The 23607-nt window shown below is 44.3% G+C and overlaps 1 protein-coding gene across 1 annotated transcript in view; it reads right to left on the reverse strand.

Moving 5' to 3' along the window:
* Window positions 1–23607, reverse strand: part of myom3 (myomesin 3) — a 57282-nt gene that overhangs the window by 22514 nt on the left and 11161 nt on the right. The window contains exons 4-11 of the mRNA XM_056286215.1: window positions 19211–19398; window positions 14681–14807; window positions 12275–12456; window positions 11504–11618; window positions 6412–6568; window positions 3574–3680; window positions 2973–3017; window positions 2026–2162 (exon numbers count right to left, since the gene is read on the reverse strand). Of these exons, the coding sequence (XP_056142190.1) occupies window positions 2026–2162; window positions 2973–3017; window positions 3574–3680; window positions 6412–6568; window positions 11504–11618; window positions 12275–12456; window positions 14681–14807; window positions 19211–19398 (1058 nt within the window). The remainder of the gene's footprint in view (window positions 1–2025; window positions 2163–2972; window positions 3018–3573; window positions 3681–6411; window positions 6569–11503; window positions 11619–12274; window positions 12457–14680; window positions 14808–19210; window positions 19399–23607) is intronic.

The following is a 23607-nucleotide window of genomic DNA, read 5'->3' on the forward strand; positions in this document are numbered from 1 at the left end:
TTATTCTTTTTTCCATTACCATGCCGCCTCTTTATTGCAAGTGACCCGACTCTGAACTGCACAATGGACACAACAACAGAAACTACTGTCATCACTACACACATCTCACACATCTCACACATGCCACACATCTCACCCATGCCACACATCTCACACATCTCACACACGCCACACATCTCACACACGCCACACATCTCACACACGCCACACATCTCACACATCTCACACATCTCACACACGCCACACATCTCACCCACGCCACACATCTCACCCACGCCACACATCTCACACATCTCACACACGCCACACATCTCACCCACGCCACACATCTCACACATCTCACACATCTCACCCACGCCACACATCTCACACATCTCACACACGCCACACATCTCACCCAAGCCACACATCTCACACACGCCACACATCTCACCCACGCCACACATCTCACCCACGCCACACATCTCACCCACGCCACACATCTCACACATCTCACACATCTCACACACGCCACACATCTCACACATCTCACACACGCCACACATCTCACCCATGCCACACATCTCACACACGCCACACATCTCACACATCTCACACATCTCACACACGCCACACATCTCACACATCTCACACACGCCACACATCTCACACACGCCACACATCTCACCCATGCCACACATCTCACACACGCCACACATCTCACACATCTCACACATCTCACACACGTCACACATCTCACACATCTCACACACGCCACACATCTCATACATCTCACACATCTCACACACGCCACACATCTCACACATCTCACACACGCCACACATCTCACACATCTCACACACGTCACACATCTCACACATCTCACACACTTCATCATTTAGTACATCATCATGTTGTACTCTGTGACTAAACGTAACCTTCAGGCTCAGTAATGTCAGGTCTAAATCCTAATTCAGTTGTTTTTCTTGTAACGCTGTTAATAACAGTCATTTAAACATTATAACAGGGTTTATTAATAGTCTTAAATTGTATGCTAATGCTAACATGTGTGTTCTAAGAGTTTGTAAGTACCCAATTATTCATTTATTAATCACTTTTTACAGCTATTCATTATCAAGAGTGACTGTTTAACACTAGTTTTCAGTCAGGAAAAACGAAAACTGATCACCTCCTTGTTAAATGTGTTGCTCTTTAGCTGGAATCTGGAACTATAACCTACGCCAGGACTTCTCAAAGTCCAGACCTCGGTGGGTGTCCGTGTGGCGTGGCGGTCTATTCTGTTGCCTAACAACACGGGGATCTCCGGTTCGAATCCACGTTTTACCTCCAGGTTGGTTGGGCGCCCCTACAGACACAATTGGCCGTGTCTACGGGTGGGAAGCCGGATGTGGGTATGTATCCTGGTCGCTGCACTAGCGCCTCCTCTGGTCAGCCGGGGTGCCTGTTCAGGGGGGAGGGGGAACTGGGGGGAATAGCATGATCCTCCCATGCGCTACGCCCCCCTGGTGAAACTCCTCATTGTCAGGTGAAAAGAAGTGGCTGGTGACTCCACATGTATGGGAGGAGGCATGTGTTAGTCTGCAGCCCTCCCCAGATCAGCAGAGGGGGTGGAGCAGAGACCGGGACGGCTCGGAAGAGTGGGGTACTTGGCCAAGTAAAATTGGGGCAAAAAAGCCCCCCGAAAAAAAAGTCCAGACCTCGGTCCAGATCCGGAGCAAATAGCAAGTCAATCCGGACCCGGCCCATACCTGGTTCACTGTCCCTTCTCTGCGCCGCTTCTCATGTGTGTGAGTGTGTGTGTGTGTGTGTGTGTGTGTGTGTGTGTGTGTGTGTGTGTAGGGGCTGAGCCCTGCCCTCATTGAAACACAGGGCAGAGGAGAGGAGAGAAACTAGCGGGACCATAAATGACACCATGTCTCCATTTAAAGCGCTTTATGCTGCTCATGCACACAGTTTAGCGTCGGTCACGCCAGGTGGAAATGAAACTCCAAACCCTGACGGTGTTCACGTGGCGTTCGTACTCACCGGAGAGCTGCTGATCTCGTGGTCGTTGAAGATGAGGCGGAGCTCTGCGGCATTGCTCAGTTTCTCGGTCTGAAGCCAGAGACGCACATCGCCTTGCTCCATCACATCCACCTGCCAGCCTGACTTCAACGCTATCACTGCCAAGGGAAATGCCATGCAGATTAAGGCACCGTGTAAAAAACCTGCAGAGCAGAGGCTATCCTGATTCACATCAGATCATCAGGCAGTCACACCTTTCCAACACTGGATACATACAGTATGCATCCAATGTTGTAAATGTAATCTTTGCAAATTGTAAATTACCCAGTTTCCCATCGGGGATGAATAAAGTATTCTGATTCTGATTTACAAAAAATATTTAAGTTACAAATTTTTAAAAATGTACAATTTGAATTTGGTTTTTTTTTACATTTAATTTTTAGTTTTAAGTTAATTTGAATTTTTTAATTTACATTTTTTAAAATTTAAATATAAATTTAATTCAAATTTAAAGTTTGTTTATTTATTTATTTAATTTACAGTTGTAAACCTTTGTAAATTTCTAAATACAGCTGTAGTGTATACAATACAGCAGCATTTCCCAACCTTCTTTCTACCACGGCACACTTGTTATGAGTAAAACCCACGGCACACCACTATCCATCATGACACAAACAATTGCAAGTCAAGTCATTTTAATTGTATAGCCCAATATCACAAATAACAAATATGCTTCAAGGGGTTTTACAGCAACACAACTTCCTGTCCTTAGAGCCTTGCTAAGAGCTCAATTCTATCGCTAAAAATATTACCTTATTTCATTGCTGCACCAAGGTAGATTGCGCCCCCCCCCCCAAATGTTTAGCACCAGCTGCCACTGATACCCAACCTATGACTGTGAGTCATCCCTTGGTGCAAATTGCGGTGGAGCAGTTTTGGTGGTGATGCATTTTACTGGTAGTACTTACGTGGGTTTCTGACCTGCCAGCTGAGATCCTTCAGTCTTTCAAGGTCTGAAAGAAAAGAAGAAAAAAAAAACCACAATGCTGATCTACCAGGGCCTATTTGGTAAAGCCTCCAACCAAAGAAAAGGTGATTGAGAACATGTTTATCGTGGCACCGGTAACCTGCGGGAGAAAGCTGTGACGGGACTCATTTGCTTCAGAGGAAACTCAGTAACCTGTAAAATGACTGATCCTCTTTAACAAGCCCATGTTCCCTGTAACCACCAGCTCCAGGTAGTCTAGATCAACTGCTTTTGGTGTTCAGCTCATTTGATGTCTCCTACAGTTAATGTGTGTTTTAACCATGCATGTGGTTATTCTATCTATCTATCTATCTATCTATCTATCTATCTATCTATCTATCTATCTATCTATCTATCTATCTATCTATCTATCTATCTATCTATCTATCTATCTATCTATCTATCTATCTATCTATCTATCTATCTATCTATCTATCTATCTATCTATCTATCTATCTATCTATCTATCTATCTATCTATCTATCTATCTATCTATCTAATTTCATTCCCAGACACAAAAGAGACAAGCTACTTTACTTTACCTTCACAGGTGAAGTCGTAGCTGGAGGAAAGGTGGGGATTGTCACTCATCTCCACCGTGTAGAGACCCAAGTCTTCCTCACTGGGGTCTGTGAAGGTGAGGACTGACCTGGGGCAGGACAGATGATGAAACGGGGGGCAGAGGACATTGAATAAGACAGTAAGGGGGTTTAACTGAAACCCGGCTACCAAACCATCATTGTTCTAGTCTAGACTGGGATTTTGCAACCACAACATTTTTTTACTGTACTTCATTTGGATACTGCAGCGCGAAAGACTACAAAAAGCTGCTGTATTTGGCACGTTTCAGAATTCATCTTGATGATACATGACACCATTAACTGAACTGTGAGAGTAAAAAGACTTCGAAAATATTGTATTTTATTTTATAAATTCATCTGACAGGGACGATACATGTAGGCACTGTATCGGTTGCACTTTAATAAGACTTCTAGCCATAGCTGATTTGCAGACCTTGTCCTTGGTTATGCTATTGACAAAAAAAAACATAACACAACCCTATAATAAAGGCATAGAGACAAACAATAAAACACATAGACAGACAACCACTAAAAACAGTAATTTAAACAACTGAAAACAACAATAAAGAACAATAATAAAAAGCGACAATTAAGAATAGTAAAAGGGGGAGTCCAGGTAGCGTAGCGGTCTTTTCTGTTGTCTACCAACACGGGGATCGTCGGTTCGAATCCCTGTGTTACCTCCGGCTTGGTCGGGCGTCCCTACAGACACAATTGGCCATGTCTGTGGGTGGGAAGCCGGATGTGGGTATGTGCCCTGGTCGCTGCACTAGCGCCTCCTCTGGTCGGTTGGGGCACCTGTTCGGGAGGGGGGGGGACTGGGGGAATAGCATGATCCTCCCACGTGCTACGTCCCCCTGGTGAAAGGCCTCACTGTCAGGTGAAAAGAAGCGGCTGGTGACTCCACATGTATCGGAGGAGACGTGGTAGTTTGCAACCCTCCCTGGATCTCAACAGAGGGGGTGGAGCAGCGACCAGGATGGCTAAGATGAGTGGGGAAATCGGCTGCATACAATTGGGGAGAAAAAGAGGGAAAATCCCCCCCACCCGCCCAAAAAAAAAGAACAACAAAAGGGAAGGAAAATATGCACGCTATATAAAATCATGTATCTCAGTGTTCACAGATTTGCAGTTGTTTAAGCCATGGTTTTGCCTCGCTATTGAAAGCTTTAAAATCTGTTAATGTTTTTATTGTCTCCCTCGAGCCCCAAGTGTAGAAGTGTGATGTAATATGAGGAGACTGACCATCAGTGTAGAAGTGTGATGTAATATGAGGACACTGACCATCAGTGTAGAGGTGTGATGTAATATGAGGACACTGACCATCAGTGTAGAGGTGTGATATAATATGAAGAGACTGACCATCAGTGTAGAAGTGTGATGTAATATGAGGAGACTGACCATCAGTGTAGAAGTGTGATGTAATATGAGGACACTGACCATCAGTGTAGAAGTGTGATGTAATATGAGGACACTGACCATCAGTGTAGAGGTGTGATGTAATATGAGGACACTGACCATCAGTGTAGAGGTGTGATATAATATGAAGAGACTGACCATCAGTGTAGAAGTGTGATGTAATATGAGGACACTGACCATCAGTGTAGAAGTGTGATGTAATATGAGGACACTGACCATCAGTGTAGAGGTATGATGTAATATGAGGACACTGACCATCAGTGTAGAGGTGTGATATAATATGAAGAGACTGACCATCAGTGTAGAAGTGTGATGTAATATGAGGACACTGACCATCAGTGTAGAGGTGTGATGTAATATGAGGAGACTGACCATCAGTGTAGAAGTGTGATGTAATATGAGGAGACTGACCATCAGTGTAGAAGTGTGATGTAATATGAAGAGACTGACCATCAGTGTAGAGGTGTGATGTAATATGAGGAGACCGACCATCAGTGTAGAGGTGTGATGTAATATGAAGAGACTGACCATCAGTGTAGAAGTGTGATGTAATCGACCATCAGTGGAAAGTGCTGCCACGATGCGAGGGCAACTGCAGAGCTAAGCAACATGTCACACTGAATCACATGAATCCTAATCAGCAATATGGATATCAAACTTTGCCCCCCCCCGCCCCCTTTTTCTATCCAATTGTATCCGGCCAATTACCCCTCTCTTCCGAGCTGTCTCTGTCGCTGCTCCACCCCCTCTGCCAATCCGGGGAGGGCTGCAGACTACCACATCTTCCTCCGATACATGTGGAGTCACCAGCCACTTCTTTTCACATGACAGTGAGGAGATTCTCCAGGGGGACGTAGCGCGTGGGAGGATCACACTATTCCCCCCAGTTCCCCCTGTTGGTAGGCAATGGCTTAGACCGCTATGCTACCTGGATGCCCCTATTAAACTTTGTTTCTAAATCAGTATGTTGTAAGTCACATTACAACCACCACATGTGGAAACAATCGTTGTGTAACATTCTGTCTGTACGGTCCAGCAGCAGGGGCAGGTCTGCCACTGCTGCTGGACCATTCCTAGTCTGGAGCAGCATGAAAGGGAATTATCTGGGTCACTGCTGGACATGACAACGGTGGCATTTCAGTGCGAAATGGACAGCGGCATTGAGGGGATAGACAGACGGAGAACTGGGGAGGTGTTTAAAAGTGAAAGGGGCTTCTCTGTGTCTGACACCTGGACAACCTTTCACCTTTCGATACATCTCTGTCACAACTTGAGCGACCGCCTTCGTGCATCTCCTCACACATCCTCCTCACGGTTTACTGTGTACTTCACCTGGTCCACAGTACACACACACACACACACACACACACACAGTCCCACCTGTTGTTCTTGTTCTCCACCCTGGCTCTCCCACCATCGATAGCGTTTCTGTAGTCTCGGCTCCAGATGAATTTGCTCCGGTCTGTCATTTCCATTGCCTCGTAGCCCAGGAATATGAAGCCGTCATTGTCAACACCAATCTCAATATTTTTGGTGCCTTAGGCAGAGAGAGGCAGGTTAATTGCATGTAATGGCAGTGAGAGCGAGCTGGAGAGAGCTGGAAACAGCTGCGCTCTGCGGCTTTACCCAAACACCCACGGCCGGTGTTCCTAACAGCCAATTCATAGCAGTAATAAGGGAGATTTGCAGTCATTAAATAAAATTCAATTCAAACTCTAACTGAATTAGAAATCAAAATCAAATCAAATTAAACCATCCATCCATCCATTTTCCGAACAGCTTATCCTGCTCTCAGGGTGGCGGGGATGCTGGAGCCTATCCCAGCAGTCACTGGGTGGTAGGTGAGGAGACACCCTGGGCAGGCTGTCAGACCATTACAGGGCACACACACACACATTCACACCTAGGGACAGTTTAGTACGGCCGATTCACCTGACCTACATGTCTTTGGACTGTGGGAGGAAACCGGAGCCCCCAGAGGAAACCCACACAGACACGGGGAGAACATGCAAACGCCACACAGAGGACGACCCGGGACGACCCCCAAGGTTGGACTACCCTGGAGCTCGAATCCAGGACCTTCTTGCTGTGAGGCAACCGCACTAACCACCGTGCCGCCAAATCAAATCAAACAATCAAAAAATCTATTTGATCATATAAAATATGGTGCCAAGTTAAATACAAGTCAACCCCCCCACCCCGAAAAAAGCTTCCACATAATATAACATACAAACCCATGTATACTATATAAACCAATACTTCATATACAAGGAATAAACAAACATCTTTCTTGGAGTTCTTCCACTTCACATATTTCATCCAAGCCAAGGATTTCTGAATAGGATCTCTGTACAGAGGGGGTGGTGAACATCGGTAATTATTCTGTTTTCATCCTTTGGAGGATGTGATGTGATTGGAAGCTCTCTGGGACTGAACTAAGATGTAGGAATCTAAAGGTAAAATGTCATTTGACTTGACTCGAAGGCAAAAAACTTCTGAGTTTTGTTTTGATTCTCAGCAGCATCTTGGCAGCGCCAAGTTCAACTTTACTCAGTAGGTTGGCACCAAATAACCTTTTTAAAGTACCCCTGTACTGAAAAATGTGTCGTTCTTATGTTTGTGTCCCCTAAAATGTCTGGCCTTGACGATCCTGACTTGTATCTTTGCAGTTTGTCACTACAGCGGTGTTTTCACATTCCTTTACCGGAAGAGGAGCTGTCTGTGCACTTCCCTAAAATGTGAGATTCAAGTATCTACTACTACTACTACTACTACTACTACTACTACTACTACTACTGCTACTACTACTACTACTTTTGGCTGCTCCCGTTAGGGGTCGCCACAGAGGATCATCCGTTTCCATCTCTTCCTGTCCTCTGCATCTTCCTCTGTCCCACCAGCCACCTGCATGTCCTCCCTCACCACATCCATAAACCTCCTCTTTGGCCTTCCTCTTCTCCTCTTCCCTGGCAGCTCCATATTCAGCATCCTTCTCCCAATATACCCAGCATCTCTCCTCCACACATGTCCAAACCATCTCAATCTTGTCTCTCTTGCTTTGTCTACAAACTGTCCAACCTGAGCTGTCCCTCTAATATACTCGTTCCTAATCCTGTCCTTCTTCATCACTCCCAATGAAAATTGTATCATCTTCAACTCTGCCACCTCCAGCTCCACCTCCTGTCTTTTCATCAGTGCCACTGTCTCCAGACCATATAACATAGCTGGTCTCACAACCATCTTGTACACCTTCCCTTTAACTCTTGCTGGCACCCTTCTGTCACACATCACTCCTGACACTCTTCTCCACCCACTCCACCCTGAGATTCAAACATACCCCGGGTAAACTAGATTTGGTACATCACAAATCCGAAAGCTAATCGCTGTCTACTATGTAAATGCAGGGCGGGCAAAGAAACATGAAACCTCCTGCACAGAGCGGACTAGTCAGTAGAGAGAGTGAGTTTGCATTAGCATAGTGAGAGTTTTGACAGGAAACATGGCAGAGTGTGCAGTGTTTGGATATAAACTGGACCCTGGAGCTTCCTTCCATTATCTACCAAAAATCCCACTATACTGCTGTAGTGACTGGAATTTATTTACAGACATCGGGCTCTTATGCCTACAGACCTGGAGGGACTGCATATCTGCAATGTTCATGTCAGTGAGGAGTGTTTCCACAACCTGGTGCAAAAGTCACTCAGTACGTTTACATGATGTTAGAAAAACTGGATTTACTGTGTTAGTCCGACTAAAACTGGACTTCTAAAATCCATGTAAACGTGTTAGTCCCACTGAAATCGTACTAAATGGAATTCCACGAAGTGGGACTAATACACCTAGATAATGCGGTTGGGGGTTGATTTACTCTGGCATAAAACTACCCTCTCCCACCAGTCTTTGCTCCTGACCCGCATCCAACATGTACGAGAAGCCCGTGGTAGTAAAGAGGGCACAACATGGAGCATAGCAGAAGCGGCGTGTTGGAACACTCCAGGAGCATATGGCGTTGTCTTCTGCCTTCAGACATCACCATAAGCACCAGGGGTAGCGTGCGTCTCATTTGTACCAAAAGTAAAGCGTACAGTATGTATGAAACGTACAGCGGTGTAAAGTCGTACATGTTTTCACTGCTCCACATGGAATCCGCTTGCTGCTTGCTAACTTCTTTGGTATGTGACACAATAGGTCAACCAGAAGAAGGGCCAATAGCAACCAGCTGAAAGGGGGCATATCGCCACCTACCGTACCGTACCGGGGTCGGACATACTTCCGTCAATAAACCGATTCTCCCCCAGTTCTTGTATACTGGGACAACGACAGTAGTCCAATTACATGGCCTGATGGAGCTGTAACCATAGCTCCACTTAACTGTGCATGTAAACGCACTGACTGGGTTTTCACAGGAAATGAGTTTTGAAGTCTGATGCTGTGCCAAACTGTCTTATCCTGGGACTACAACAGCGAGCGGGAGTCCATATTTAAGTTATCCACTTCTTTTACTCAACCAACAGTCAAATGACAGCTTTCCGCATGTAGCATATTTCCTTTGTGAGAACTTAGTAGCACTAACTACAGTAGCTTTGTGCTAGCTGCTGCTAGTTGTCTGGTAATAGTAAATCTGTAAACTATGTATTTATCTAACTTTTCAAAGTTCAGTCATATGAAACAAGGACAGCGGCCCGAGGCGCATAATTTTTCAACTGAAAAACGGCACAGTGTGCAACGTAAACCTCTTTTCTAGTCTGGACTTCCACCCCGACCGGGCTCCAGAGATAAAATAAGACATTCGGGAGCGGAAGCCATGACAACGGTGAACTAACCTATAGAGGAATCTGAAAGGTCAAAGTTCAGAGAAATGTATCTGTGCTTTTTTTTGGTCTTGGAGGTGATTTTAAGTAAAATATTTCTTATTTTCCTGCAATGATAGAAGAGGACATTAGGAGTTAGGAGCTACAAATAAGTCACTAAAAGGTTTGTGGATGTGACACTTAAAACGGAGTTCCTCACGGACTCCCAGACTACCTTCCTCAGGACTTTTACATATAAATGAATGGCCGTGACATTAAGCCCTTGCCAAAGAAGTTCCCATAATGATGATGATGATGCTGGGGTCAGACTACACAATTTCAGCCCGATTTTGACACGATTTTGTTGTCGCTGACAAATTTCCAGCTTCGGGCCCGATTATGAACATTGGGGAACAATGGACGGGTGTCTTTACCTCGGGCAGTGTGACATAATCAAAGAACAGCGATCGAACACCCCGACAAAAACTCTAGCATGTCAGAATTTTTTCGTATTTTCCTGCCTAATCTTACAACTCCTACGACGTGTTCCTTGACATTGACCAACAGGATGACAGAGTGCTCTCTTCTTCTTTTAGCTTGTCCCCTGTTTTTCAGGGGTCGCCACAGCGGATTTTATAGTTCTCATCGGTACCCTGTGAGAACACGGCACCAATGGCGGCCGTTGTTAACCCGGGCCTTGACCAATCCGATATGGAGCCTCGACCGATCCAGTATGGTCTTGTCAACTTGGCAAAATGTTACGTTGGATGCTCTTCCTGACACAACCACTGACTCTATGAACGGGGGCACAGGTAAAGTGCTGGAAGCCATCACAGTTTTCATGGACTTACACCCATGCCTGTCACTGAATACAGTGGCTGAATACGCTGAATAGTGCCCTCTGGTGCACACGTGAACATGGCAAAGAGAAAGAGGGATGCTGCTGTTGCTGCTGTCAGGTGGAATGACGAAACCGAGGAAAGGTTCATTCAGCAGTGGCAACAATACCCCCACCTTTTTGACGTTTCCTTGAGGGTGGCCCATGACAGAATCAAAAAAGATACGTTAGTCATACTTGTAGTGTTGCCAGTCTCCCGGCCAAGACACGCCAAGAATTTATGGCGCTATGATTGCCTAATCAGGCATGGTGACCATCGTGAAAGACAAAACTATCGTGTAGTCTGATTCCAGCATAAGCCTATCACCGCCAGGTAAATCTCTCCGTATTTGGCAGTATACCGGAGTTTTAAACTGGTGTCTAGGGTAACATTCCTGCACGGCATTCGTGTGCTAGCACACCGGAAGTGAAGTGCAGTGATGCGTTTTACATCCACCAGCAGTGATCGCTTTGGCAGAGCTGAACTTTGAAATGAAAGCGTTTGCATGCCGCTGACAGGCCTTCCTTCAGGGCTTTCTGCCAGAAAGCTTCCGGGCTTGTAGGCTGTGGCGGAAAAACCTAAGAAGTTTCTGATGCTCAAGAGACAAAAGAAACTCGACATTCAGAGGAAGGATTAAAGTCACAAAAATAAGCAACCGACCGCGAGGACAAACACATACTATCTATTGGTGCAGCTTTTCCTGGTTGGAGAGCGCTGAAAGAAGAGAAGTAATTACGCTCACTGACAGAGGAGGGAGACAAAACTTCCTCACTGCAGGTCTAAGCATGATCCATCAAAGCTTACCTGGTTGGGTCTGGGCTGTGACTGGCTCTGTGGGCAAGGAAGTCCCACCCACTCCAACCGCATTGACAGCAGACACACGGAAACGGTAGGTCTGACCGGCCTGAAGACCTGTAACCTAGAAGTCAGTGTCACACATCACTCATCATTCTAGGCCTGTTCCACCTTCATTTTATTTTTCATTTACACATACAAAAGAGATCATTTTCAGTTGGAACCAAAGCAGTGAGTATTTGGTGCGACACAGACCTTTGTGCTGTTATCATTTGGTCATAAATGCCCATTAGGACGGCAAGTTTCAGATGCACTTATACTTAGAACAATAATAAAGTAGGCAACGGAATAGACTGCCATGCTACCCGGACGCCTGACGTAGCAGCTTTAAACAAAATACAAAATAACATTATCTGTATCTGTGTACCCCACTGGAAGTCATGTGTGTTTGTAAGTAAGCGGCATGTAACAGCGTCTGTGCCCCCATGTGTGAATGCGTGGATGTATGTACATATGTTTGGAGGTTAACTTGTATTTTAATGTACAGACTGGCAACAAATGTTGTCAAGCAGGACAATGAAGAATCACTCTATCTATCTATCTATCTATCTATCTATCTATCTATCTATCTATCTATCTATCTATCTATCTATCTATCTATCTATCTATCTATCTATCTATCTATCTATCTATCTATCTATCTATCTATCTATCTATCTATCTATCTATCTATCTATCTATCTATCTATCTATCTATCTATCTATCTATCTATCTCTTACCTTGTAGAAGGTATCAGTGACTGGCTTATCATTCACAGCAGACCAGTGTTCTGACTGGTCGCTCCTGCTGCTTTCCACCAGATAGCCAATGACAGGGCTCCGTCCTTCATACAGGGGTGCCGCCCACAGCAGCACCAAAGAGTCGTGCCTCACCTCCCTGTACTCCAGGTCATATGGACAGCCTCGGGGACAAATCAAGGGTTGTAGGGGTCAGAAAAACAGAGAGATGTGTAACAAGGGGTATGTTTGTTTTTCTTCTTTTTTTGCTGGGGATCTATGAATACATGGGCAAACAGCGAGAGAGAGAGAGAGAGAGAGAGAGAGAGAGAGAGAGAGAGAGAGAGAGAGAGAGAGAGAGAGAGAGAGAGAGAGAGAGAGAGAGAGAGAGAGAGAGAGAGAGAGAGAGAGAGAATGTGTGTGTGTGTGTGTGTGTGTGTTTGTGAGTGAAAGCAGAACTACAAATATCTTAATGATGAGACGTCACCGTGAACTATTGGGGAGAAGACAGGAAAGAGTGACTTAAGTACTGGCCGGTATATTTGCTGGATAGCATAATAATAAAGCATCACTCAGACAAGATCTCCGTGACAGAGCAAACAAATTACAGTCACAATAAACAGATCCAACAATAATGTGCACTACAAGAGCAACAACATCAAAAACATTGAGGTAACTTTGCTTAATCTGCCCCTTCCTGTCTCAGGGCCAGCACACAGTAATTCATTTGCTAAAGGATTTCAGTCACATTTGAATTATTAACAGCATGGAGGAAAGCCCATTTGCCCATGATTAATGTGCTGTGCTTGAAAAGTGGTGCATGTGGGACAGCCTCTCTCCATTTTAGATATTAATATCAGAAGAAGCCGCCGTTATACGAGTCGGGCCGGCACTGCAGGGCACGACCGCCCAAATAAATCACAACAGACCAGAGTGACAGAGCATCCTTTGTGTGTGTCATGAAGGGTGCTTATGTGTGCATTTATCTAAATCAATGCTTGTGTGTGTGTGTGTGTGTGTGTGTAATAATAATGTATTCGTAAGTGATATTTCATTTTATTGATCCCTCCGGGGAAATCCTCTTTCCGCTCGGTCCCTTTCACAGGAGGGTCAGAGAGGAGCTACGGCTCCAGTGCCTCGTGACTTGGTAGGGATTATGTAATTAGCTCAAGGGAGCGTCCTCTACTTCCATTACTTGTATTCATCTCTGGGCGGCAGACACCTTTCAAATCTATCATTTTCAAATATGCATTAAAAAACGGGTATTCCACAGCTCTGGAGAGAACGTTCATCCTCACATGATTGACAGGTTAGCGGTAAAAGATTTAGATTTATTATTATTATTGGCTGAATAGCTCAGTAGCAATGATGTCATGATATTCTGGGGATGACTTCTGGTGTTCTTGTAAGATATTCAGACACAAGAAAATGTTGAGAAATGATGATTTGTAATGTGGATATGATGACCAAGCAGGGAGAGGCAGTCATTGTTCATTTCACTCAGCTAAAACAGTCCAGAAATGTCATAAAACTGTGTCACTTTACTATAATGCAGCGTTTAAGCCACTGATATAACGTTTAAATTATATCACAGTATTACCAGAACCAAAATCCCATACCAGATTTTTTTTTTTTTTTACTTTGAGATACTTTATTAATCCCCGTGGGGGATTTATGCTCTGCATTTAACCCATCCTAGCTGTGTAGCTGGGAGGAGTGGGCAGTCGCCGTGCAGCGCCCGGGGACAAACTTGTTATTTCTTCCTATTGCCTCGGTCAGGGGCACAGACAGGAGTATTAACCCTAACATGCATGTCTTTTTGATGGTGGGGGAAACCGGAGCACCCGGACAAAACCCAACACAGAGTCACGGGGAGAACATGCAAACTCCACACAGAGGACGACCCCCAAGGTTAGACAACCCCGGGGTTTGAACCCAGGACCTTCTTGCTGTGAGGCGACAGCACTAACCACTGGGCAACCGTGCCGCCAGTGAGATCTAGTCTCATATCACCATATCGATACTATATTGATGTATTGCCCAGATCTAGTCTCACAAGGGTTTTGATTTCACAGAAAACCCCCATCCTAAATTACTAGTGAGCCGAACTTAACCTTTTGTTCATGATCACACACACATATATATACGTATATATACGTATGTGTGTGTGTGTGTATATATATATATATATATATGTGTGTGTGTGTGTGTGTGTGTGTGTGTGTGTGTGTGTGTGTGTGTGTGTGTGTATGTATGTATGTATGTGTGTGTATGTATGTATGTATGTATGTATATACGTGTGTGTATATACACACACACACACATATATATATATATATGTGTGTGTGTATATGTATATGTATGTATATGTATATGTATGTATGTGAGTATGTTTTATCAGTTCCTCACCAGGCTCTGGCATTGTCCACTCCTTACACAGGAAATCCTCACTGGCTTCAGACGGCTTTCCCAAGCCAGCCATGTTGGCAGCAAAGACACGAAACTGGTAGTAATTCCCATCAGTCAAGTTGGTAACCTACAGGGGGAGACAAGATGACAGAGGTCAACACAAACATAAGGAAACTGGCAGTCGCCATTACAGCTGAACAATATTCACCCAAAAAAAAAATCTGCAATATTTTAGTTTTTTTTGGCAATATGTATTGCAATATCTAAGAATAAACATAATTTCAACAGATATATGCAGCTTTCCACTTTCAAAGCTCCATTTAAAGAGAATTGATCACCCCAGCAATGGTTAGGGTGATTTTAGTGTGCGAAATAAGGCAGTAGTCCAAGAAGTCATTAAATCAGACTAAACTATATTATTTGTCAGGTGCAGCAGAATAATTCTCTTTAAGAGTCGTCATAAAATAGCAGAACTTGCGAGATTTCATTTTCTATCCAGTAACATTATGCACACACTAAGCTGAAGTGAGTGCATGGGCATTGTTAACGTGCACGTCTGTGGACTTTTCGTCTGACTGGAGGTTTAAAAAAAGAGTAACGGAAGTCATCTTTGGCCTAATTTACCTTACACTGCATCCTTTGCAATGTGACTATTGCACACGTCTATATCGTCGTTCTGATTTTTTTTTTTTTTTTAGCCATCGCCTCCACCAGTAAGGTCATGAAGCAATAGCTGGAGATGGAATATTTTCTACCTTGAACAAACTGGCCTGATTTAATCTGCAGCACCGTTTCCATGGAGAACACAGATCAGCTGGCGCGTTGTCTAACAACGCAGTTAAGAACAAGCCGTCTTCACTGATGGACTTTTGATGTGCTGTCAGTTGTGCTAACTGCAAGTAGGCATTTTACATGAAATCAGTTGTTCCACTGCTTTCCGCAGCATGGGACCCCCCCCCACCCAGAGCTTAGCTTGGGAAGAGAGCGGATTCAGCTTTATTTAACTTCCCACTGACCTCCTCTTTTTACAATCACTTTGTATTTAAGGCCCTTGTCGCCCCCATGAACAGCTCTGAACTTCTGATGCTTCAGGTTTCCTTCAATAACTGGCTGTGAACTGGCCCAACAAGAAAGAGCTTACTTCAGAAGTCACTATCTACAACCCCCCCACCCCAGCCCAGCCACCCCCAGACACCTCCTCTGTCAATTAAAGATCCTTCTGTAACCACACTGAGGTATGATAACCTTTTCATCAGATCAACATACATGAGGGTTCTCCATCCTTGAAATACAGATGTAGCAGGTACATATTCTGTCCACCAGATAGCGCACTGGCTGCGTCTGAGAGCACCGTTAATTGGTAAGCGTTGGAATTTTGATTTTGGCTTAAAGGAAAACTGCAGCTTCACATCTCCAAAGGTCCTTAATAAGACGGGATGGGTGGCACACCTGCCTGTCTGTTAAAACGGGAGGTATTTTCACGGAAAAGCCACTGTATTCACACCGACTGCACAGTGAGGGGAGGAAAAGAGCCATCAGCACCGAAGGTGTAGCAAGATCAATCTTCTACTTCATCTAATTTACATCCAGGAAGTTGGAGTGCGGCATATCCCCCCAGCACACGGCACACTGTCCAATCAGCATGTGAGAATATTCTGAACTTCCAGCTGAAGTCTTGCATTTAGTGGTGATATTTTGCTTTTAATAAGCTTTAGCTTTTCTTTTTTCTTCTTTAAACCAGTAGCTAAAACCATCTGTGTAGATATGGTACATTTACATTTGGATAATGATGGCATACCTGTAATCTCTCCGAAACAGGTAAAAGATTTCATTTTCTTCCAGGTCTCCATGGACACGGCTTGTTGCCTAGTGACACGGCTGATGGAGTCGTGGGAGAGTTGGCCGGCATTGCCATTATTTGAAGGCAAAGAGGGACAGCTTAATGGGGAGATAACTTGTATTGTTACTAACCTTTTACCGCGTATAGTGTTAGACATTTCCTTCAGGTTCTTCACTCTATTTTCTCTGCTTACAGTTGCAGGATGCTTACAGCACCCAGACACCACCTCAGCGAACGGAGAGGAGACTATTGTCACATTTACAGAAAATAGTGTACATGGAAACTGCAAATTTACCATACTCAAAACATGGGCCGGTGACACAAAAGTTTCAACAAAGGTCTCGAGGAGCGGCGTCCAGGTAGCGTGGCAGTCTATTCCGTTGCCTACCAACACGGGGATCGCCGGATCGAATCCCTGTGCTACCTCCGGCTTGGTCGGGCGTCCCTACAGATACAATTGGCCGTGTCTGCAGGTGTGAAGCCGGATGTGAGTATGTGTCCTGGTCGCTGCACTAGCGCCTCCTCTGGTCGGTCAGGGCGCCTGTTTGGGGGGGAGGGGGAACTGGGGGGAATAGCGTGATCCTCCCACGCGCTACGTCCCCCTGGTGAAACTCCTCACTGTCAGGTGAGAAGAAGCGGCTGGTGACTCCACATGTATGGCAGGAGGCATGTGGTAGTCTGCAGCCCTCCCCGGATCAGCAGAGGGGGTGGAGCAGAGACCGGGACGGCTTGGAAGACTGGGGTAATTGGCCACGTACAACTGGGGAGAAAAAGGGAAAAATCCAGAAAAAAAAAAAGATCTCGGGGAGGGAACATATTTTCAACAGTCTCCTGGGTCCAATCAGTCTAATTTCAGGGACTCACAATCAACCGGACACGTCTCCCAGAGGAGACACGTCATTCTGTCAGCAGCAGAAGATATTCGACTCGCAGCAAACAGCGATGGTTCAATTTTACACCACCTTTCCAAGATGAGTCCATTCTCACCTATTCCATTTCTGTGTGGGGTTTTTTTGGTGTGGGTCAGCCAGAGAGAGAGAAAGACAATGATGTAGCAAGGACCTCTACGCCTCCCCGTCCAAAGTGGATGAAATCATTGCTATCGTGCTAACAACCCCCACCCACCCACACACACCACCACCATCACCACCACCGCTAAGATGGAACACCTAGCAGCCTGAAAAGTAAAACCAGACACAAAAATAGCTTCCTCCTTTGAGCAGTGGCCCTCATCAATAACTGAACAACACACACACACACACTTCTCTCTCTCACGGCCCCACAGCGCCAGCATGGACATTAATACTCTCCAGCTGGTGTCCACCAGTGAATTACTTCTACTCAGCTTCACAACAGCTGAAAAGCTCGGCATTGCCTGTTCAGTAGTCTAACCTGTGCTGTGCTTTTACAGTAATTATACCACTGACTCTATATATTTCTTCAATATATTTCTTATATATATATATGTATGTATAAATATATAAATAAATAAATATATTGTATTTGTATCATTTGTAGGTGGCACGGTGGTGCAGTGGTTAGCGTGGTTGCCTCACAGCATGAATGTCCTGGGATCGAGCCCCGGGGTAGTCCAAACTTGGAGGAGGGCCGTCCCGGGTCGCCCTCTGTGTGGAGTTTGCATGTTCTCCCCGTGTTTGTGTGGGTTTCCTCCGGGGGCTCCGGTTTCCTCCCACAGTCCAAAGACATGTAGGTCAGGTGAATCGGCCGTACTAAATTGTCCCTAGGTGTGTGTGTGTCTGCATTTCTGCCCTGTGATGGCATGGCGGCCTGTCCAGGGTGTCTCCCCACCTGCCGCCCAATGACTGCTGGGATAGGCTCCAGCATCCCCGCGACCATGACAGCAGGATAAGCGGTTCGGATGATGGATGGATGGATGTATTATTTGTATGTATTTGTATTATTGAACATTGTAGTCGAAAGAAACATATCTTTCTGATGAGTACCATATTCTCAAGGGTCTCTAATGTATTTTATAAACCCAACAGCTACGTGTTTTCCAACTTGTACACCTATTTGATAATGCCTCTCACATAAAGATTTTCATTGATCTTTTTATCTACTGTCATTACATTATTGTTATACTGTCACCATGATCACTTATTATTATTCTGTAACTGCTATCAAGCTGTTATGTCATACTATTACTACTACCAGTGTTATCATACTATTACTATTGGGAAACTTTTATTACACCATCATTATTACAGTGTTACTGTCATGACGTTGCTATCATATCATTACTATGACTACATTATTACCACTATTACATATTATTCTCTTTGCCACGCTTATTAAAGCGTTACAATGATCCCAGTGTTCTTATGGTTACAGTGTTACGATAATTACACTGTTAGTCCAGTTGCACTTTATTCAATTCCTTTGGATAACTATGACCTGGATGAATGAGAACATCCACAGACATAATTACACTGTTATTATACTGCTATAAGTACACACACATGCATAGAAGAATCGCATTATTCACCTTATTTTTATGTTCCCTGCATATACTTGGATTATCACTTTTATAATGTCACTCCACTGTTTTTTTGTCGTATCCTAGGCAACTCATCAAGTCAATTTATCAAATGTGTCAACTTGCTTGCATATTAAAAGCTGACAAGACTGAATTTGGGAGATCTCAGAACTCTGTATCCCAGCATACTGACCTTATAAGGCTTCTCCCTGGCAGGTTTGGCGTTAACCTCTCTCCACGTGTCCAGTCCCTTCTCTCTCTGGTCCAAGTAGTAACCACGTACCGTGTCTCCTCCATCGCAGGCAGGCGCCCTCCAGGAAAGAATCATTTCTGAACCGGTGCACAGCAGCAGGACAATGGCCTGGGGAGAGGACGGTGCAGCTGGTGCAAAGAGAGGGAATAGGTAAGCAGGAAGGTTCAGGGGACCTAACATGTATTTGGGAATCTCAACCAGATCTCGATGGGCAAACATTGTTTCTTAATAGGCTTCTGAAGCATGGCGTAAGTTCCAGGCCCAAATAAGAAAGAAAGAAAGCCACTTCATTTTGTCATTGTAGTTTCTTACAATGCATGTGTTCTCTGCATTTAACCATCCTATTGTACAGGAAAAGTGGGCAGCTGCAGCACCCGGGGACCAACTCCAGTTCTTCTTTCCATTGCCTTGCTCAGGGACACAGGCAGGAGTATTAACCCTAACATGCATGTCTTTTTGATGGTGGGAGGAAACTGCAGCACCCGGAAGAAGACCAGGCAGACACGGGGAGAACATACAAACTCCACACAGAAAGAACCTGGGATGGCCTGGTGTTCGAACCAAGGACCTTTTTGCTGTGACGCAACAATGCTAACTACTGGGCCAACTCTGTTTTTAGACCAATATACATTGGGGTGAAAAAGAATTGCCTATAGTAACTACATTCAACATGAATATTGCCTGAATATTGCCAGCTGGCGGGGGTAACCACGAAGATATTTAACCTGTCCCTTTCCCTCTGGCCATCCCCCACCTGATATAAATTCAACACCATCATCCCCATTCCCAAACTACAGAAAGTGGGCAGTCTCAATGGCTAGCACCCCATAGCTCTCATCCCCATAGCCAGCCAAGTATTTTGAGAGGCTGGTTAAATCAGCCTTAAAAAGACATGCATGTAGGGGTCCGCGGTGGTGTAGCAGTCTAATCATCGACTTTGTGTCGATGCAGTTGCCCACTGGGGACCGGGGTTTGCGCCTCGGTCTCGTCAGATCCGACTATGGCCGGATTTGATGAAGCAGCGATAACTGGCAACGCTGTCTTCGGGGGGGGGGGGGGGGTTGGTTTGTGTCCGTCATGAATGCGTCTCTGTGTGTGTGGGAAAAAGCAGTGGTTCAGCCTGGATTCGCCTTGTCACGGAAGTGGCAAGGAGTCTCCTTCAAGACTACTGGCCAGAGAGATGCAGTTGGTGAATGCATGCAGTACGAGGGTGGGTGTCTGAACTAGAATAGGGATCGATTGGCCACTAAATTGGGGAAAAAAAGGGAAAAATCACAAAAAAATGTATTAAAAAAAAAAGACATGCATGTTAAGCTTAACACTCCTGCCTGCTCCCCTGACCAAGGCGATGAGATGGCAAAGAACTGGAGTTGGATCCCAGGCGGTGCACTATGGCTGCCCACTGCTCCAGGTGTACATGGCTACCAGAGTCTGTAGAGAGCATGAGTCAGATGCAGAGAATGAATTTCATTGTACTATATACAGTGCATCCGCTCTGGAGCAGGTTTTCATCAAGGATCTCTCTGTACTTTGCTCCATTCATCTTTCCCTCGATCCTGACTAGTCTCCCAGTTCCTGCCGCTGAAGAACATCCCCACAGCATGATGCTGCCACCACCATGCTTCACTGTAGGGATGGTATTAGCAAGGTGATGAGAGGTGCCTGGTTTCCTCCAGACGTGACGTTTGGCATTCAGGCCAAAGAGTTCAGTTTTGGTTTCATCAGACCAGAGAATCTGGTTTCTCATGGTCTGAGAGTCCTTTAGGTGCTTTCTGGCAAACTCCAAGCGGGCTGTCGTGTGCCTTTTACTGAGCAGAGGCTTCCGTCTGGCCACTCTACCATAAAGGCCTGATTGGTGGAGTGCTGCAGAGATGGTTGTCCTTCTGGAAGGTTCTCCCATCTCCACAGAGGAATTTCTACAAAACCTTTTTCACTTTGTCATTATGGGGTATTGTGTGTAGATCGATGAGAAAAAAAAGGAATTTAATCCATTTTGGAATAAGGCTGTAACATAACAAAATGTGGGGAAAGTGAAAGGGAGTGAATACTTTCCGGATGCACTGCATGTACAGTGGCAATTTATTTATTCTTATTTATCTGTTTGTTTGTTTATTTGAATAGGGACCGTGCATATTAATGAACATTGGTATCGCAGATACACATGTAAACATGCCGGATTGTAGCAATACTGCTCATTTACATCCGTTGTCCCTAGGCAGGTCAAAGCAAAAAATAAAAACAGATGTGGTACACCACAACACAACACAATAACACTAAAATACACAACAACGCATACAATACAACATTATACACCCCACAAAACCATACACCACAATACAATACAATACAATACAACATAATACCATGAAATACATAACACACAAGTGACTGATATAATCAGCAGGACAAAGCTGGACTGAGCTTGCACCGATTAAGAATGATCACAAACTTGGTGTAATTTGAGCCATTTTTTAAAATGGGCTTTAAAAGTGGGAAATGTGGGCATTCACTTATTGCAGAAGGTAGGTTTTTCCAGATTTTAGTGCCCTTAATTGATAACACTTTGGCTGAAAGTGGTGCGTCTGAAGGGTGCCTCACAATCCCCTCTAGTGGAGGCCCTTGTACTGTTTGTTCTTATTTTAATGTATTGATTTAATGGAGGTGGGGCAGGACCATGTAGTGACTTGTATACAGAGCAGGCATATTTGAATGTTTTAAAATTCTCAAAATTTAGACATTTGTTTTTCTCTAGAATATTGCAATGGTGAAAAGAAGGAGGCTTTCTGTCGAAGACTTGTATGGCTCTTTTAAAGAGTGATACTATTGGTTTGAGTGTTGTCGCACTTGTAAATGACCAGTTTGTAAAAAAGTCTTCAATATGAGAGAAAATAATCGAGTGAAGAAACATACTAGCAGCATTTTCTGATAACAATGATCTAATTTGCCTAAAATTATAAAGACCGAATTTAATGGTTTTTTATCTCTTTTTTTACATGATTCTTAAATGATAATGTGGAGTCCAATGTAACACCAAGATATTTGAATTCTTGAACAATTTCGAGCTCTTCCCCTTCCATAAATATGTTAGAATGTGTCCTTTCTATTGGTTGTTTAGAGAACATCATGCATACAGTTTTTTTGAGATTCAATAACAGACATGAATTGGTAAGCCATGTCTGTACATGAGTCAGTGCAGATGTAAGATTTTGTGAGGCTTCTTGGGCAGTTGTTGCATGTGTAAAGATTACTGCATCATCCGCATATGTTTAGATATTGATGTTTTGACATATATTTGGCAGCTCATTAATGTATAAAGAAAACAAAATTGGTCTAAGTATGGAGCCATGGGGGACACCTACTGGACATTTAAGGTAAGGGGATTTGATACCGCTGACAGTAACAGTGTTTCCTATTTGTTAAATATGATTTCATCCAAAAAATGGCTTGTTCAGAAAAGTTGAAGTATGTTAATTTAGAAAGGAGAATTTGGTGATCAATTGTATGAAATGCCCTTTTCAACCCCCCCCCAAAAAAAACAGCTCCAACAATGGCATATTTATCCAGTGAATATTTGACCTTTTTCTATAAAAACATTGATTGCCATTCCAGTCGAATGGTGGGTACGAAAACCAAACTGCATGGGCTGCAAAGGAGTGTATCCTTTATTCAGATATTCAATGAGTTGATTTGCTACCCATTTTTCTATGATTTTCGATATGATTGGAAGAATACTGATTGGTCTGTAATTATTCATGTCTGTTTTGTCCCCAGATTTAAAGATTGGTGTAATTGTGGTAGCCCTCCAACCTGAAGGAACTATAGACTGTTTGATTGATAGATTGACCATGTGTGTAATCGGGTGTAGTATGGAGTCTTTATATGAAATTTTATGAAGCTGGTGTCAAATCCATACTCATCCTTAGCTTTGGAGTTATTTAGTGCATCAATAATATTGGCCACTTCTGGTTCAGTGATTTCTTCAATTTTAAATATTGGTTTTGCATAGTTAGTGGGGTGAAGTATAACTTTATGTGAAGTAAAAAGCTGAGATATTTTTGAACAGAATTTTTAAGAGTTGAGTTCAGTAGCCAGGATGAGAGGATCTTTCACCAATTCATTAAAGTAATAAAGCAATAAAAAATAAAAGTAGTAAAAGTATCTTCTAAGATCTTCTTCCCTCACCTGCCCCATGCCCCCCTCCCAACCTTGACCCACTGCAGTTTGCATACCGCCCAAACAGAGGCACAGAGGATACCATCACCAATGTCCTACACACTGCCCTCCCCCACCTGGAAGGGAGGGACACCTATGTGAGGATGCTGTTCGTTGACTACAGC

The sequence above is a fragment of the Lampris incognitus genome, chromosome 9, assembly GCF_029633865.1.
Source record: "Lampris incognitus isolate fLamInc1 chromosome 9, fLamInc1.hap2, whole genome shotgun sequence".
NCBI lineage: Eukaryota > Metazoa > Chordata > Actinopteri > Lampriformes > Lampridae > Lampris > Lampris incognitus.